Below are 17,810 nucleotides of genomic sequence, written 5' to 3' on the forward strand. Positions count from 1 at the left end.
GCTGGCATGTGGTGCTGGGGGATTGAACCGCGGTCCCTGGGCTTTGCTAAGCTTGTTCTAAGTAGGTGCTTTAGACCACTGAGCCATCTCACCAGCCCCACTGGGCTCAATTTTTGTAAACTATTTTCCTAAGAAATTATTTCATCTAGGATTTCAGACTTATTTGTAGAGGCTTTCAAAATAGCTTTTGTTTAAAAACACAAAACTGTCTGGGCCACAGGTGCCAGCACATGTAATCCCAATACTCTGGGAGGCTGAGGGGAGGCTCTCAAATTCAGTTAGGCCACTTAAACCTGTCTCTGAATTTTAAAAAATGGCCAAGGTGGTAGCTCAGCATGGAGGTTGTAAGTTCAATTCTTAGTGCTGCAAAAGCAAAACAAACTCAGAAGAAAAAAAATAAAAACCTCTCCTATAATATATAATAACCTCTTTCTATGATGGTTATTTCTTTTTATATTGTGTTCTCCTTTTTGTCTTAAAATTACATAATGCTTTGTCTACTTAGGGGGAAAAAAACATGGCCTGAATTTTAGTTGTGTGTCTCAATTTGTTTTTTCCTTTGTTTCCTTTTTTTTTTTTCTAGTTTTCTGGCTTGGGTATTTTATTGTTTGCCTTTTACCCGATATGTTTAAGGCTGTTCCAAAAATTCTGACGTGTAGTGTTCTTGTTTTCTTTTTCTTGTTATTTTTAAGAAATTCTGTACTTTCTATATTTTGCTGTTTATTCAAGAGTTAATGGAAGCTCTGTAAAAAAAAATTTTTTTTTGAACCCAGTATTTTCCCACTATATCTCTGGGCTTTTAGTTTTTGTTTAGTCAAAATGTTTATAGTTCCTGCTTTGCCTTGTCTCCTAATTATTTAAATGTTCCTTGTGTGCTTGAGAAGAAACTGTATTCTCTATTACCTGGGTATGGAATTCTGTACATATCTATAAACTTTATTTGTTACTGAGGGCTTTCAAATCTTTCTTTTTCCATAAAATCATCGACTCAGGTTTCCCTTTTCCTCGCATATACTGCAGTTTCTTTTATATTAAATGTAGTTGCTGGGCCCAGGAAGATGGCTCAGTGGAATAAGCACTTCCCTGGCAAGCGCAAGGGATTGATTGAGTTCAATCCCCGGTTCCGCAAAAAAAAAAAAAAAATGAAAGTAGTTGCTGCCTTTTGGTGACACTCAGACCATTTAGAGCTTCATCCTAGATGATGACTTGTAACGCTAGTTGGGTCCATGTGTCAGACTGGGTACTCCCTGGCCTAGGCTTTTCAATGGCAGGGAGCACCCTGGCTTTGAGTATCTAGAGCCATGAGGAAGGTTTGTAAAGGCAGCCACCTTCCCCTCGCTCACCTCCTTTGCACTCCTGAATCGTCTGTTGGATGGTTCAGGCCTTTGGGTAGTGTAATATTTGCATATGCAGGAGAGGAGAGCCTGTGGGGGCCCCTAGCCTACATGTGGCTGCCAGGAGTCACTGGACTGGGCTGTGAGGCCACATCTGAGCCAGCAAGGCCACCACTCATGTGGTCGGCTCCCTTCCTACTCTAAGGATGGAATGGTCTTATATTTCTGCCCATTTACCAGCACAAAAAGATTTCACCAATTCCTCATTTATATGCCTCCTTGTCTATTGAAAGTCAAATCAGATGGAGCCTGGTGTAAATAAATCACTGAATTTTGGCCTTATAGTTATGAACAATTATGAAAAATTGAAAAGCTAGGAAGTGGTAAAAGCTCTGGGTGTGAGCTCATGTAGGGATTTGAAGTATTCTGTGAACACAGCAAGCCTGTGTAGCTCAGCTCCCTCGGGTTGACTTAAGCAGCTGCTTAAGCATTTGAGACTAACAGTGCCATATTTTATGAACCAACTGACTTAACCATTCCTTCAGTTTAGAACAAAATTTGTTTGATTATTAACAATACAGGTTCATTATGCAAACTTTTAGAAACCCAAAGAGATGAATAAGAATTTAAGTCCTTCATCACAACTGACTTATTTTTTTTTTTAAATTTTATTTATTTATGTGTGTGTGTGTGTGTGTGTGTAGCCAGCTCAGCCCACCAGGGGGCGGGCTGGCTGGCATGTGGTGCTGGGGGATTGAACCATGGTCCCTGGGCTTCGCTAAGCTTGTTCTAAGTAGGTGCTTTAGACCACTGAGCCATCTCACCAGCCCCCCTGACTTCTTATCCTGTGCCGAGAGCAGTGGACTGCCAGTTGTGGCTGTCTCACATGTCAAGTCTTGGGGAACATACTTTTGTTCTTTATTTAAGAATACCTGGAGCTTGGGGTATCATAGCTGAGTGTCTCGGCCCCTGCCTCGCAAGCACAAAATCCTGAATTCAATTTTTGGTACCAAAAAAAAATTTCTTTTTTCCAGTTAGTATAAAGATTAGTAAATCAGTCCATCACTAAACAGTCTATCTTAATTTTGGTGTTTGGCCTACAGAAAAATACGAAGACCTCAGCTCTTCAGATGAGTCCTACCCTGCTGCTCAGAGACAGAGGCCTTGTCGGAAAAAGGGCCTCAGCATCCATGAGGGACCACGAGCCTTGGCCAGGATCACAGCCATCGGGCTTGGAAGACAGACCCCACAGCCCCACTATGGTGAGCATACAACATTTTTGAGGGTTCCACTTACATATCCTCCCAGCCGCCCCAGCCTGTCTTGAGAACAGAATCCCTTTCTGGACCTCAAATGTGGTTCCCTGGGTCCTAGGCTGCAGTGGGACCGGCAGCTGGGCCTTGTATGTGCAAGAGTAAAACTCCCACCACAGAAACAAGAATGAACTTGCGTTTCATACACCACACAGTTCGTCTGTGTGTGGACATTCCTGGGCTCTGCCTGCATCCTCATCTGGAGATGCAACTTTTGAGGAAGGAACTTACTGTGCTGCCCAGGCTGGCCTTGAACTCCTGGCCTCAAGGGATTCTCCAGCATGTGCCACGGTCCCCTGGTTTTTTTAAATGCAATACTGGGATTGAGCCCATAGTCTCCACACTGAGCTACATCCTCAGCACCCTTTACCCCTTTCTTTTTAAGTTTTGAGACAAGGTCTTGCTAAATTGCCCAAACTACTCAAAAAGTAGTCCTCCTGCCTCAACTTCCAAGAGTGCTAGAATTACAGGTATACACTGCCACTCTCAAATTCACTTGTTTATTCAAGGATCATGAATTTTTTATTGATCTTATTGTTAGTCCAGGGCCTTTTTCCTTCTTGTTTAACCTGGTCTTTTGGCGGGCGTGACTCAGTGGGGACTGGTCAGCTCCTAAGTGCTCGTGTTTGAAAAGCCTCTGAGGACACAGAGGCCTGGGAGATGTGCGTATGAACACACTCGTATGCATGTGTGGTTTCCCACTGGCTCAGGGGTCTGTAGGGCCAGTGTGCTACCTTCCTTCTACCCTTGAGCAAGCAGCAGCCATGGTCCCAAAATGGCTGGGCTTGCCTGAGCACTGCTGCACCAGACCGTTTCCTCCAGACAAACTGGTCTCCAAGCTCCTCAGCCAAGAGACACTTATTATACAGAGAGGGTGGTAGCCACCCATCTCCCTGCCTTCCTGCTCCCTGTGTCCCCTCTCACCCTAGAGAGAGGATAGTCACTCTTGTGTTCTTGAGTATTCATGTGCCCCATCTTGCACACAGAACAGGTGCCTCCACGGGATTATGTGACTTTCACCAGCAGTGAGGAAAATGCCCTAGAAGGCCTCTGCTACCGGGATGTCACCTCCCCCATCAATGAGCAAGATGTGGAGAGCAGCAGCAGCAGCAGCCGGGGTACGCCCCACCTCCTGCCAGGCTCCCTCAGAGAGTGGGAAAAGGTCTAGAAGGCCCTAGTTCTTGTGAGGAAAATCAGAGTGTCGGGCAGGTGAGGAGAAACATCCGGGTCAGTCCCCATGTAGGCTGGAGAGCCACTGCAAGTCCAGGGCTCAGCTCTGTGCCAGCAGGCCCTCAGCCTGCACAGCTGCCCTCCTGAGGGCACCTGTGCTGCAGCCTCCCACCATATCATGCCTGTTCTAAGCTCTTGGCCTTTAATCACAGAAGAGTGCTGATGGCCAGTGTGGGGTGGGACAGAAGTCAGCACAGAACCAGTAGCAGGGCTTGGTGGCTGAGTGGCAGGTAACTTCACAGGGCTCTGGGGAGCCTCCCACCCCTGTCCACTTGAGTGAGGCCTGTGGTCAGGCATTCTGTCTTCCCTGCCAGAGGAGCCTGCTTTCTGTGCCAGCTTTGGGGCCCTGCGGAGGAGCAGCAGCAGTGAGGGCCTGGCGCGGGCCCAAGGGCTCAGCAGTGAAGCCTCCTTGGAGAGCAATGAGGTAACTTCTCTCCCTGGATTTCCCATCAGTGTTCTCTCCCTTGGTGCTGGGGAACACCTGACACGGGATAAGCCCTGTTCTCTTGGAGCACAGCCTGAGCTCAGATGGTACAGGCTACAGAGTCACTAAGGAGGCCTCTGGGTGGCAGTAGGGAGTTTACTGAAGGGTGTTCCAGTCCTACCCACCCCAAAAGACAACACAGGGGCACATGGCAAAACTAGAGGCATGGACTGGAAGCAGGTCCAGCCATTACCTTGTGGGCTGTGAGTACCAAGTTGCTCCAATATACCACTTCCTGTAGGACTCAGATCACACTCGCAAAAGCTCTGTTCGCAAGCAAACCAAAAGTTATATGAAGACCAAGAGTCGTTACAGCAACTGCGAGAGCCAGTGGCCTCCAAGCACGACTTCTGGGGCAGCCTGCACTCCAGGATCTGTCCCCCATGCAAAGCTGTCCCCCTATTCTGGGCCCCAGGTAAGCCCTTTTGTGAAGCTGATGGTTGCACTCCATGATGCGCCTCCAAGATTTGAGGGGCATTTCTGTGAGGGGCTTGGATAAAATAGTGTGGTAATGACTTCTCCAAATAACCCCAAACCTGTGGGCTCAGAGAGGATTCCTGATGGTCAGGAGCCCACTGCAGTGTATTCTTTCTGCCCTCTGGAAAGCTGTGTGTTCCCTCACTGGCCATACTCAGCTTGGCCTCCACAAGCTTAGGGAGGAAAAAAACGACCAATTTCAGAGCTGCTTCCAGTTGGTAACAAGATTGATGCGAAGCAGAACCCTGTGACAGCACATAGCACACACATAACCAAAGCCAAGGCAGCTTCCTCATGGGGGTCACTTGGCTGAGCACGTAGGATCACAGGCATTTGAGGAGCAGGATGTGGACCTCCACAGCACAGTGGTCTCATCTACTTTAATGTGGTTGATGGGGCTGGGGAGATGGCTCAGTGGACTAAACACTTCCCTGGCAAGCGCAAGAGTGTGAATTCAATCTCCAGTGCTACAAAAAAAAAAGTGCTTTTGGGCCTGCCAGTTAGCTCAGTTGTTTAAGCACCTGCTCATGCAAATGCAGTCAGGCACAGGATACCGAAGTTCGATCCCACCTCCACTTGCATTATCAGACCCGCCCTTAAGGTAGCCTGAACCACCACCCCTCCCCCAAAAAAGAATCATACTTTAACGTGGCTGTTTGAGTCCTGATCTGTGTGGGCGTGTTAAGGGGTAAGCATTTGCTCTTGACTTGAGAGAGAAGATGTGCTCAGTAAGCCTGTGGGCTCTGGCGCCTGTGCGCCCCGCTCTCTGAGCAGGTGTTCCTCTTGGCTCCTCAAGCACATATGATTAGAGTTTATGGTCATAGTGATCTTAAGATGGTTTCTTAAGGAAAATAGTGGGGTAACAGGCTTTGAAAATTTGTTCATTCAAAGCAACAAAAAACATAAAAATAGAAATCACGGAGTTGGAAAGTACAACTAAAATGAAAGTTTCACTAGATGAGCTGAACAGCAAGCCAGAGTAAGGAAATTTGAGATAGGCTGGTGGAGGGATCCTAGCTGAGAAACAGAAGAGTGAAGGAAAACTTGTGCCGCACCATCAGGCATACGTAGGGGTGTGCGCTACGCAGCTGCCCATATCCCTAACAGTGAGCAGCACAGTCTGCACTCAGAGCACCGCAAACACCAGCTATGTAAGTGCAGGGAGAGACACATGTAGAAGTAGAAATCAAACCATCAGCTAAAGAGAATTCCTAAATGAGAGGAAAATGACCTATCACAAGATTTTCAGATTGACTGCTTCCTGGCACCAGACATCCACGAGGACCACCATCGCATGCCCAGAACATGTGCTGCGTAGCTAAGCACCCTGCCCTGCCTGCAGCACTGCGTGTTCACGGGCACTGTGGGCTCTGCCCTCACAGACAAGTCTTGTCTTTGGAGCTGGGTTCGGGGCATCAGCATGGCTTAGAACATCAGTAAAGCCTGTTCTTGTCCCACGGTGCTCCTGCTGCTGCTCGTCATTATGCTTTAGGACCTTGCTACACTGCTGGAGCAGATTGGGTGTCTGAAGTACCTGCAGGTGTTTGAGGAGCAGGACGTGGACCTCCGCATCTTTCTGACCCTCACTGAGAGTGACCTGAAGGAAATCGGCATCACGTGAGTCTCCCTCACTTCCACCAGACGTAGTGCTTTGCACCAGGTAGTGAGTGCTTCCCGGCTGTGCGAAAGCCCTATTACGCTGTCCTTGATACCTGGCTGACACTGCTGTGCTCAGGGCCCTTGGGTGTATCTGCCAGTTTACTGTTTGGTGGTTTGTAATTAGGATTTTATTACTTTTATTCATGATTGGAACATACTTTATAAATGATAATTACCAGTTTTACTAGAGAAATTAGAACAATTTAGTAATGTAATTTACACTGTGTAGTGGTATGTTTTATATCCAAGCTCTCAAGCATGTATTTTATGTTTTAGCATAAAATCCAAATAATTTAAGTCTTCCTTCCTGAATGGACACAAAGTCGGTACCCTTAATCCTAATTCCTGGCGACTATGGTAACACCCCCAAGTGCTCTCTCATTTCTTACTGGGTCTGGGCAGCAGTGCCCTGCACATGAACTCTGTTTCTTCACGTGGCTCCAGTTACTTCCTGGATCCTTTCCTCCCTGCAGGACTCCTGTGAGCGCCTCTTGCAGGGCAGCTCCAGTGGTCACAGACTCCATGGGCTTTTGGTTGTCTGAGAATGTCTTGGTTCCCCCCCCATGTTGGAAGGACAGTTTAGCTAGGTAAAGGGCTCTTGGTGCTAGTTTCTCGTGAGAAATCTGCTGGGAATTTTATGAAGACCCCTTGTGTATGAGCTGCTCCCAAAAGTATTTTGTGAATGTTTATTTTTTAAATATATATTTGGTACAGGATCTACAGGGTCTCACTGGGTAGATCAGACTCGCAGTGATTTTCCTGTTTTCAGTCTCCCAAATGCTGGATTACAGGCAGGTGCCACCAAGCCCAGTCTCAATTGCCTGTCTCAGGGTGCCCTGGGGGAGAGGCTGGCACGGCTTGCAGGAGATCAAACCCCGGGCCAGCCCGAATCCTGGGCCGGCTGCCATGCTCTGATTAGGCAGGTGGTTTTTTGTTTTGTTTTCTCAGAACGGGGGATTAAACTCGGGCCCTTACACTTGCTAAGGAAGCACTTATTCCACTAAGCCATCTCCTCAGCCCATAAGCAGGCACTTTAATCTGCTGAGCTATCTGGCCAGCCCTGAAAGTGTTTTTCTGATGTGTCTGAATATTACTGAGTCCATATGTGTACGTGCCCACTTTTCTTCTTGGGATTCCTGATGTATGTTAGCACGCCCCAGATGTCCTTTAAGCTCTGTGCATTCTCTTTTTTGTTCCTCAGACTCAAGTTTCTCTTGTCTTCTAATCTGCAGAGTCATTCTTTTCCCTGCTTATATCTGCCTTTTAATGCCATTTTCTTTGCTAATGGGGATGGAACCCAAGGCCTCACACATGCTAGGCAATCACTCACTACTGAGGAACATATCCAGTCTTTAATTTTGAGACAAGGTCACCTTAAGTTGCCCTGGCTGGCTTCAAATTCACCATCTTCCTGCCTCAGTCTGTCTATTGAGTAGCTGGGATTAATCGATGTGCCACCATGCTGGGCTAAGAGCTGAACTTAATCTAAACAAATGGTACTTACCTCCAAGCCTTCAGTGGATTCCAGAGTGCCAAGATTCACGTTTCTTCGAGTACGGCTGTGTAGGTGGGGAGACAATTCCCAGTGAGCTTCCCCTTGAGGGCCTTTTGAGTAGGCAGACCTGGCTGTCCACAGCCTAGAGCAAGGCGCAGGGGGGCGGAATGGCAGGGCAGGCTTTTGACAGCTGTTTCTGTCCTCTGCCTCAGCATCCAGCCCTACCCTTCTTATAGATGGGAGTTCCCTAGGGGACAAGTTTGGTTGAGCTGTGGAGGCTGTATGTGTGTGTTTGAGAGAGAGAGTGAGAGTGTGAATATGTGTGTGTCAGTGTCAGCTACACATCCTTCTCTGATTATCCCCTCAGGTTGTTTGGGCCCAAAAGGAAGATGACCTCAGCCATCGCGCGCTGGCACAGCAGTGCCCGCCCCCCCAGTGATGCACTAGAGCTGGCCTATGCGGACCGGCTAGAGGCTGAGATGCAGGAACTTGCCATCCAGTTGCACAAAGCAAGTGGGGAGAGTATGCTGAGGGGCCTTGCCTGGGGAAGGGGAGGTGACACCTGAAGCCAGTAAGTAAGGGAAGCTCCCAGATAACATAGCGACATTGTCACACAGGCAGAGGTGGGCTTAGGGGGAGCCACTGAAGGTAGGGGCCAGAGAGTATTGGGCTATAGGAAGGAACCAAGGCAACACACCAGAGTGAGGCTCTGAGAAGGAAGACAGGATGGGAGAGACAGGGTCTGGAACAGCAGAGTAGACATAAGGCCCCTGAGGAAGACCTTGCCCAAGTCACCAGGGCCTTGGCCCACACCCAGCCTGGCCCTGTACCCTGCAGCGCTGTGAGGAGGTAGAGGCCGTGCGTGGCCAGGTGTCCCAGGAACAGGAGCTACGGGCTGTGGTGGAGAGCTGCCTGCTGGAGCAGGATGGAGCCCGAAAGGATGTGCACACCCAGCTGCAGGAGACCTGGGCCCTGGCCCAGCATGCTGTGCTCATCCTGGAGCAGCTACGGTGAGTAGATGATGCAGAACCCGGGCAGCTGCCCTGCAGGGGTGCAAGCTTTTGCTGCGCCTGGCACCAGCCACTGTCCGTTTCTTTTAGGCCCGAGGTCCTTTCAGTGCCCCCTGCCCTTTCACTCAGGACAAACCCGGCAGCATAGCACACTGTGGGCTCAGCATGGGCCTCTCCTGTTCACCTGGACAGCTTCCAGGAGTGCTTGCCAGGCTCATGCAGACCAGCTGGGGAGACAGGACCAGTGTCCTTTGCCTTTGAGAGTTCTGGTGGGGGGCTTAGCAGCAAGGTTTTCACCTCATCCACACTAATCTTTCATTTGGCAGAGCCTGTCAAACTGAGCTGTCCACCCGCATGAGGCAGGACCAGACTCCCAGCACAGCTGCCATGGGCCCAGTGCTACCCCCAGGAGGTAAGGACAGCTACAGCCTGGTTCTGCAGGGGTAGGGGTTCCACGTGACTGATTTGGTCACCCCACCCTCCCAGTGTCCAACAGATATGGAACCAGACCCACTTCCTTACCTGTACACCCTAGTGGTGGAAGGCATGGCAGAGAGAAAGGCCCTGCTATCTTGAGACCTCCAGCAACTGCTCTCCAGCTAGGGCCCAGGGCCCTTCACTTCCTCCTGGGTCTGAGCCTGGTTGGCATTTAGTGCTAGAGAACACTTTCTAATCTTGTGGACTCCAGTTGAGGAGAGTGACACAACACCCCACCTTGGCCTCGGGGTGGGGTTCATTCATATACCCATATGGATGGGGAGAATCTCCTGGTTCCAGGAGCTCAGTACAAGAGGCAGAGCCTGTGGGGACACACCTACGCCAACCCCATCTTCTGCCCTACAGACTCCAAAAGCTGGCATACATCCCTACAGGCCATGAGCCTCCTGGAGCTGTCTGGAGTTCTAGAAGGCCGAGTACATGAAATGGGTGAGTCTCCAGGAGAGCAACAAGGCTTTGTCCCCAACCAGGGACCAGGCTATGGTAAACGGAACCTCTGTGGCTGAGGTCATGACTACGGTGGGGCAGGTTCCACACTGTCAGTTCAGACTCATGGGTATCCTCGCCCCAAGGTTATCCATTTCTGGTGCCCTATACCCCTTCCCTGCTGCTGCCCAGATTTGCCAGAGAATGCTATCCCTCTGTGTTCCCAGGACAAGCACTGTGCTCAGTGACCCAAAGCCTGGAGAAGCTGCAGGTGCTAAATGGGAAGAGGTGGCGGGAGCCCTAGCCCCAAGGGATGGTGAGTGGGCCTGCTCTGGGCAGCTGTACAGGCAGGTGGGAACTCCTGGACCTGCCTCAGTCTTCCTCTCCCTTCTCACCAGGGCCTTGCCTTTTTCAGAATCTGACGTTGGGTGATTGATCCACCCTGAAGCTACATGCCAGGAAGACGAGGGCAGTGAGCAGGCAGCTGCCACAGCCAGGTTCCAGGTAGGGCCAAGGATCAGGCCCCAGAGGAGCAGCCTGCAGCGAGGCAGGACAGGGACTGGCCCCTGTTGGGGCAGTGCAACAGGATGTGGGCCTGATGGTTAAGATCCCGAGCTTGTGGAATGCTTGACCCACACCAGGCGAGGCATGGGGAATATGCATATCCCCCTAAATGCAGGTACCACACGTAAGTCTGACCTTACAGAAGAGGAACAGGAGAGGACCAGCACTACTTAGAAAATGTGCCATTGGTTTGGAAAATAAAATTTAACATCAGCAATTCTGGTCTTATGACATGCTGAATTGATGAACATGCCAGCAGTCCAAGTATAACGTAGCAACTCAGGGCTTTGGGTGAATAGCACTGGTTCCTAGCCCTTGCCCCTTCCCAGCAAGCTTTCCTGATCATGGGGGCAGGGTAGGGGGAAGCTGGCAGGAACGCCTTCCTTACAACGTATTTTCCAGCCACACAAGTGGCAGTCTTTTTGAGATGTGGGCCCAGAGGTGAACTCTGTCCCGCTGTGGTCTCTCTGCACACTAAGACTGCTTCCAGATGATGCCCTGGAGCTACTTGCAGACTACGCTGAGACTGGAGAGAGGCAGGCTCTGCCCAGTACAGCTGGAGCCACCAGCTCAGGAAAGGGAGCCTGAAGCTCAGAACAAGGTGATGAGAGGTTGGCAGTGCACAGGCAGACCAAGGGGACAGATATCTCTTGTGTAGTGCCCTGTCCTGGGGACTTGGTCCCTATTGGGCCTTGCAAAGAGCCACCTGCTCTAAGGCAAGGGGGCTGGAGAGGCACTTGCCAAGGCCAGTGCTGGGCCTCATTTCAGAAGAGAAGGTCTAGCAGAAGAAAAACAACTTTATTGACTCTCCTTCAACAGCATACACAGCTGGGGCCCCCGCAAGAGCCTCACTGTCAGCAACCAAGTCACAGTGGGCAAAGTCGCTTTAAAGCCTCACCAGAGTTCATACCATGAAAAACAAAAGCCAAAAGCACTAAACCCAGCAACAACCAGAATTAACAATACAATATCCTACCCAAAGCTGGCTCTTCTCCAGGCCCTGGGGCTGACTCTGGAAAGGCGACATAACAGTCCACCTCCATCAGAAACTTTCCAGACTGGTCCAGAGCTGTGCTGCATTAGGCCAGGGCCACTGACCCATCTGAGATGGGAGTTGGTCCTAGGGATTGCTTCAGGCAGTGGAGATAAGCAGATCCCATGCAGTCACCAAAGGGGCTGCAAACAAACTCCCTGGGAGTTCCAGGGTCCCTGAAAACAGCCCCAGCTCCCCCAGGGACCACCTTAGGAGGAAGCAGGGAGTAGCTTCGCCAGGGCAGCCTTCTGCTTTTCTGTGGCTGCAGCCAGCGCCTCAGCCAGCTTCTCTTGGGGCATTATGTTGAGTACCTTGAGGGCAAAGAGGAGCTGGCACTTGGCGGTGCTGACAAAGGCGTTGCTCAGGAAGTTGGGAAAGCCTCCGACGCGATCCTTCTGGGTGTAGAGGGGGACGCGTACAAGGCCCAGCACCTACAGGAGAAGGCCAAGGCTGAGGCCAGACCCTCCACAGAGAGGCCAAGCCCTGGCAGGAGGAGCATATCTGCCAGAGGAAGAGTAACCAGTCTTGCCAAGAGCAATGCAAGCGTTTCTGGGCCCAACCCTATGCACGCCTCATTCTGTACCTGTCCTCCTGGAAGCCTCAAGTGCTGCCCTCTCACACCCCTGTTCCCTGAGTCTCAAATCCAGACTGCAAAAATGGCGAATCTTGAGACATTTTGGATTGCTTTTCATCAGTTTCCCATCTCCCAAGACTAGCAATGCAGGCAACAAGGCAAAGAAAACAGCCCTGGGGTAGCCCCAGCCCCAGCCCACCAGGTTGCAGTACCCTCGGAAGCGGAAGGACGCGTTACCCATCGGAACCTTCCGCGGGGCCAGAACCAAACCCCGGGAGGGCAGGAAAGGGCAGGGGAGGTCCTGCGGCTGCCCCACCTCCAAGCCGTGGTCTCGAGAGTGCACCGCGCTCATCTCCACTGCATGCAGCTGCTCCAGCGTGAGCTGCCGAGCGTACAGGTGAGCCACCTCGCGGTGCGGGCCCTCTGTCAGATGCGAACTCAAGTAGTCGGCCTCGGTAAGGCGCAGGCGGCCCAGGCCCAGGCCCAGCACCCGGTTCAGTCCGTCCTCCAGCGACCAGAAGCGTCGGTCCACGAAGCCCCCGGGGAAGCCCAGCAGCCCATCAAAGCGCATCTGCATCTGCAAGGGGAGCGTGAGTCACAGACGCGGAGGCTGTGCTGTGCCCTGCCCGTGCCCGCCCGTGGCCTCACCAACAGCGAGAAGCGCATGGGGATGCGGCCGAAGAGCTGCCCGGGGTTGGCGGCGTACAGTATGGCGTGGCACGAGTGGCTCCAGCCCGGCCCCAGGCGCATTGCGTCTTCCCGGCTGATCTGCTTTAGCTCCGGAACCGACACAGCCGACATCTTGACCCTCCCCGCCTCACCCTGGCAGCCTTTATGTGCATGCGCGTCCCCGCCCCCGGGTCCCGCCAATCCGGGTAGTCGCACTCGAACGTGCCACTCTCCACCAATCATCAATGCGTCCCGGAACCAGTCCCAGGGGGACCCAAACACCTAGAGAGGCAGAGTAAGACAGCAAATTAGGCTTTAGCGGTGTCCACATAAACTACCAAGGTACAGTGGAGTGCGCTGGTTTCGTGCGTTGTGGTCTGGGGTGGTCCGGGGAAGCTGGATTTGGGTTGCTGGCGCCGCAGGCAGGCTATTAGGTATGGTTTCCTCACCCTCATGGTGCGGATTTCACCCTGGGACCCTACTCTGCCTGCGCGGGTCCATCCACAAGTGATGAGGCCCTTCTCCCCGGAAGCCCCTGGATCGGTGTTCTTGTCTGTCCTGGACATCAGGATCTGGCAGAGCTCCCCTTCCCCTCCCCAGTCCCCGAAGACAAGTCAGCCCTGGTAGGTGGGTTGGCTGGCAAGGAGCCGGGACTCCCAGCACTCAGACTTGAATCTGGAGCCCAGGGACTTGCCAGCCCAATGTCCCTAGGTTCTCCAGGCGTAATTAACGAAGGCACCCAGTGATTAGTGACAGGCAGGACCCCACTGTCCCCCGCCCAGTATCTACAATAGAAAGCCACTGGATTCCACTGGGAAGAAGGGCCTTTGGTACGTACCATGTATTGCTGTTTAAGTCCTTGGGCCTCAGAAGCATGGGGAAAAACAGTTCAAAGGAGAATGGGGTCCCATGACTCCCACGGTGACTAGGCTGACCTCACCACCAGCAGGTCCCACGTGTCATTTTCCACCCCACAACACACATGGCTTTGAGGAGAAGCTCTCTTCATCTGCACTAGCAGGCTAGATACTACGCTGGGCCCCAGCCGCAAGGAGCTCTGCAGTTAGGGCTTTCTGGGTAGCACAGGAAGTGTTGTCCTCAGAAGGGCGGAAGGGCTGAGAGGTGGGACAGCATTGGCAGGATCTGCTGGAAACTCATTAGAGCCATGGTGGATCAGGAGGCCAGGGGATAGGAACTAGACAAGGAGCTTCTCCTATTGTGACCAACCGGGGCTTACAAAGGCCAGCTGCAGGGGGAAGTCTAGGGTTCTAAGGATGTGACCATGTGAGCCCAGGTCACAAAAGAGAAAGGATCCCTGTGCCTCCACACCTTCCCAACACATTAATCAGGGCTGAGTCTGTTGGGAGAATGAACAGGGAATCCAATCTGGCTCACATACCTCCCCTGACACCCACAACAGGGCTGTATGAGGCCCAGGTGTTCACAGCAGCTGCAGGGTAAGGGATGGCAAGCATTCCCAGGGGCAGGGATGGAACCAGGACACTGGTTTTCTCTGCTCTTAAGGATTGCAGTCAAAAAGGGACAATGCAGACAGTTTCAGCTATTTACCTGGTTGCTGTAGACCCAGTGTGGTGGTGGATAACCTGGTGGCAGGGGAGCATGGCTGAACTGCATGGGTTCTAGCCTCCAAACCCACCATCTCCTTATAGCCAAACCAGTTGCTCAGCACTCAAGAAGCTGAGGCAGGATTACTACAAGTTCAAGGCCAGGCCGGAATACACAGCAAGATCCTGTCTCTACAAACAAAAGAACCTGACTAGTCTCAGCAGGGCATGATAGTGCATGCCTGCACTCTCAGCAGCACACTGGAGGCTGAGGCAGAAGGATCAAGAGTTGAAGGCTGGACTACATAGCAAGACCCTGTCTCAAAGACACAAAACAAAATACCCAACTGTTTTCAAAACTATCCCTTACAAAAACAACAATACCATTCTACAAGGTCCTTGACATTGGCCCCCAATACTCCTTGCTCTTAGCCAGCCAATGGATTTCTCTCTACTAGGGGCACACTGGTCCACTCCTGCCACCTGGCCTTTGCACCTGCACACTGGTCCATTCCCGCCATCTGGCCTTTGCACCTGCTATGCTGTTTGAAGCACTCATCTTTCAGAGCTCAAGAAAGCCTGCTTGATCACCTGGTTAAATTAAGACTCGTGTGACTTCATCTCATCCCACTTACCTTACCTGAAAGACTATCAGTGTGTCTCACTGACTCTGAAGCAAATGCCAGGAGCCTGAACCTTGTCTGTTTTGCCCCCTAGCACACAACTGGTGCTTAATAAACACTTGTGGTAGGAATCCCAGATGGAGGTAGTGCAAAGCACACTCCTGCCAGTCAGCTCCTCCACCACTCGCTCAGGCGTCTGAGCCAGCCCATCTGGCTTCACACCAACCACAGTAATGAATGACAAAGATAAAAATGGTAAGAAACTCTCATCAGTAGAGGAGACTGATGCTGTCGCTGCTGTCTTACATGAGGAAACTGAGGCAGAGGCTACAAGTGATCAGGAACCACCATTCAGTATTGTGCCTGTGCACCAAGAAACAATCACTGCCATAAACAGGATATTGCTGCATGATTTTATTACTATAAATATACAGTAAAAACAAAAAACTAGCCAGTCAGAGTACATCAAATGATAGCAGTGAGTCCAAGGCAGACTACTCTGCATCCCATCCTTCAAAATAGTGCCACTAACACTGTCCAGGAGAGGGGCGTGCATGTGTGACCCTATGGCAGGCGGTGGGTGGAAAGCAGGATATAAAGACATACTTTGCTTACCAGCTGACCCAAGGACGAGGTGTCCACCACTAGCTTTCTCCTCCTTGCATGCCACTGGGAAAGCTGGGCTCAAGCAGCACTGAGACCCAGGGAAGGCTCTCAGCCCTCCTCCCATGGACTCGGCACTGCAGCCTTCCAGGCCAGGGCACTCCACCGTCCCTGACCAAGGCGCTGCACAGCAGAGGCTTCAGGCCCCATGGAGGCCTGATCACCTGGAGCCCCTGCACTTCTCTCCAAGGCTGCATTAGCAGTGCAACATCACAGCTGGAACTATGTGGGCTTTTGGTCTCCTTTCCCCAGGCTGGTTCCACTCAAACAAAATAAGAGAAAAGCAAAGGTAAACAGAAAAGGCAACAGGCTGAGTGCACTGGCGCACGCCTGTAATCCCAGCACTCAGGAGGCTGAGGCAGGCCAGCCTGGGCTACATAGTGAGTTCAGGGGCAGCCTGAGCTATACAGCGAGACCCTGTCTCAAAAAGACAGACTAACCAAAAAAAAAAACAAAAACAAAAACAGGAAACCAAAGAAGCTGGTACACATGCTTCGCCAGCAGCAGCTGAAGAGAAATGCTACCACTCTGAAGGCATCTGAAAAAGGAGCATAGCAGTGCCTGTGAGAAAGCACAGGACATGGATACCAGGCCACAGAGAACCAACCGCTACAGATGCCAGAGGAAAGGCTGCACCCTGGGGCAGATACCTGGGTACTAAAGGGCCCAGAGCAGGTGAGCCCTCAGGTACCACAGAAGGCCACCCATGGCCACAACGATACCAGGGGGGAAGTAGCAGCAAGAGCCAGTCTTGTTCCATGTTCCACAAGGAACATGAAAGGGGTAGACAGACAGGCACTGTTTCCTTCATTCACCGTGACTTGGGCCCCCTCCCCGGTCTAGGTCTGTGAAATCAGCACATCATCCATCTCCTTTTCTGCTGGCCCCATCATCCATAACTCCTTTTCTGCCAGATTCCAGAGTATTGACACTGGTATTTGGGGAATCCCCAGGGCCAAAGGCCCAGGGTTAAGAGCTGTTGTCTTTTATCTTGTACCATTTACAAATATATCAACCATAAAAAAAGTTTGTAGAGTGGACAATCCACTGTGCTCTTTGATCAAAGGTCACCTGGCCCCTCAGAGGCTAGTGCCACATGGGGCGTGCTGACAGGAAAGGCTTGGGTCATACTGAGGTCCAGAACAGTCCCTCAGCAGAGTCTGAAGGGCTGATGGCTCCATGCTGCTAGCAGGATCAGGCTCTCAGAGTGGGGTCAGGTCAGAGGTCCCAGGGTCAGTATTGGAGCCACCAAGCGGAGGCCAGGGGGGTCCTGTGGTACTGAGGCTGTGGGGCGTCTCCATGGATGTGGACCATCCTGTGGGCAGGAGCAGAAGGAAGGTCACACTCAGCTGGTACCCTCCTCACCTGCTCCCATCAACTCAGAGCCCTGAGACAGGCAGGGCCACTCAGCACCCCTATTGTCTTGTCTGGCAGGAACAACAGACTTTTTGTGGAACTCTTGTAACCACACTGAGGGCAAGTGAGATCTGTGTCTCTTGGGTCAAATCATCCCTATAAGCCTGGCAGGGAAGCTGCAGGCCCCAAAGCCTGCTGGCCCCTCCCTCAGCCAGGGCAGCACTAGACAGATCTGTGCTGCCATGAGCTTTACCACCCAGGCTAGTGTCGGCAAACCTTTCAAGAGTTTTCAATGATACAAACAGCCCACTTCAGCACTCGTGCCATAGGTTTGCGACCACTGACATAGGCTATACACCCCTGGCCAACCAGCAGGACAGAGCAGGCACCATCCTGTGGGAAAACAAGCTGGTAGTCAGAGCCACCCCAGTGAGCAGCTTTTCCAAGGTAGAAGGCCTCAGCAGCCTGCCCACCTCCCTCAGAGGCCTGCTCTGCCCACTCTTGGACTGTCACTTCCATGCCCCATGAGGTCTGTGCTAGAGCACAGAAGACCCAGGGTCTCATACAGCTGAGGCATATTTGAATTGTTGCTTAAGGGCTGTTGAGATAGCTCAGTGGACTAAGTGCCTGTTCAGGCAAGCTCAGGGAAGAGGTTTGATCCTGGCACCACATGCCATGCTGGCCCTATCCCCAGGCAGGCTTAGCAGGCTAAGACTGTGGTGGTATATACACCTGTAATCCCAGCACTGGGGAGGCTGAAAACAGGGGGATCACTATGAGTCTGAGCTGCATAGTGAGACTTTATACCAAGTACAAAAGAAAAAGAGGGGCCAGAGA

At 51.7% G+C, this 17,810-nt stretch overlaps 3 protein-coding genes across 8 annotated transcripts in view; 1 reads left to right on the top strand and 2 right to left on the bottom strand.

The window, feature by feature from the left end:
- Anks3 (ankyrin repeat and sterile alpha motif domain containing 3) overlaps positions 1-11,184 on the top strand; it is a 25,742-nt gene extending 14,558 nt beyond the window's left edge. For 5 of the 6 annotated variants that reach the window (XM_023711478.1, XM_023711473.1, XM_023711475.1 and 2 more), the window contains 11 exons: positions 2,438-2,596; positions 3,634-3,765; positions 4,192-4,301; positions 4,603-4,776; positions 6,331-6,455; positions 8,360-8,501; positions 8,830-9,002; positions 9,329-9,414; positions 9,846-9,929; positions 10,154-10,242; positions 10,342-11,184. In XM_023711478.1, coding sequence (XP_023567246.1) covers positions 2,438-2,596; positions 3,634-3,765; positions 4,192-4,301; positions 4,603-4,776; positions 6,331-6,455; positions 8,360-8,501; positions 8,830-9,002; positions 9,329-9,414; positions 9,846-9,929; positions 10,154-10,230 — 1,262 coding nt within the window. In that variant the 3' untranslated portion in view covers positions 10,231-10,242; positions 10,342-11,184. The remainder of the gene's footprint in view (positions 1-2,437; positions 2,597-3,633; positions 3,766-4,191; positions 4,302-4,602; positions 4,777-6,330; positions 6,456-8,359; positions 8,502-8,829; positions 9,003-9,328; positions 9,415-9,845; positions 9,930-10,153; positions 10,243-10,341) is intronic. The other variant, XM_023711474.1, reaches the window with a different exon arrangement.
- An 85-nt stretch (positions 11,185-11,269) lies between these two features.
- Nudt16l1 (nudix hydrolase 16 like 1) lies at positions 11,270-14,600 on the bottom strand. The gene is made up of 3 exons (XM_004627802.2): positions 12,746-14,600; positions 12,414-12,674; positions 11,270-11,954 (listed from the first exon to the last, which is right to left on the bottom strand). Exons 1-3 carry the CDS (start codon positions 13,007-13,009, stop codon positions 11,733-11,735), a joined length of 747 nt encoding a protein of 248 aa, XP_004627859.2. The 5' UTR covers positions 13,010-14,600; the 3' UTR covers positions 11,270-11,732.
- Positions 14,601-16,007: 1,407 nt separating this feature from the next.
- Mgrn1 (mahogunin ring finger 1) overlaps positions 16,008-17,810 on the bottom strand; it is a 44,507-nt gene continuing 42,704 nt past the window's right edge. Inside the window, exon 16 of the mRNA XM_023711398.1 lies at positions 16,008-16,932. Within this exon, the coding sequence (XP_023567166.1) occupies positions 16,820-16,932 (113 nt within the window). The 3' untranslated portion in view covers positions 16,008-16,819. The remainder of the gene's footprint in view (positions 16,933-17,810) is intronic.

The sequence above is a fragment of the Octodon degus genome, unplaced genomic scaffold (assembly GCF_000260255.1).
Source record: "Octodon degus isolate 3935 unplaced genomic scaffold, OctDeg1.0 scaffold00021, whole genome shotgun sequence".
Classification (NCBI taxonomy): domain Eukaryota; kingdom Metazoa; phylum Chordata; class Mammalia; order Rodentia; family Octodontidae; genus Octodon; species Octodon degus.

Bases quoted from the DNA above. Each gene is read 5' to 3' on its own strand.
- Nudt16l1 (XM_004627802.2), bottom strand. From the start codon at position 13,009: ATGATTGGTGGAGAGTGGCACGTTCGAGTGCGACTACCCGGATTGGCG. The intron at 12,675-12,745 runs GTGAGGCCACGG...CTCCCCTTGCAG, and splicing joins CCATGCGCTTCTCGCTGTTG to ATGCAGATGCGCTTTGATGG. The intron at 11,955-12,413 runs GTGGGGCAGCCG...CTTCTCCTGTAG, and splicing joins CTCGAGACCACGGCTTGGAG to GTGCTGGGCCTTGTACGCGT.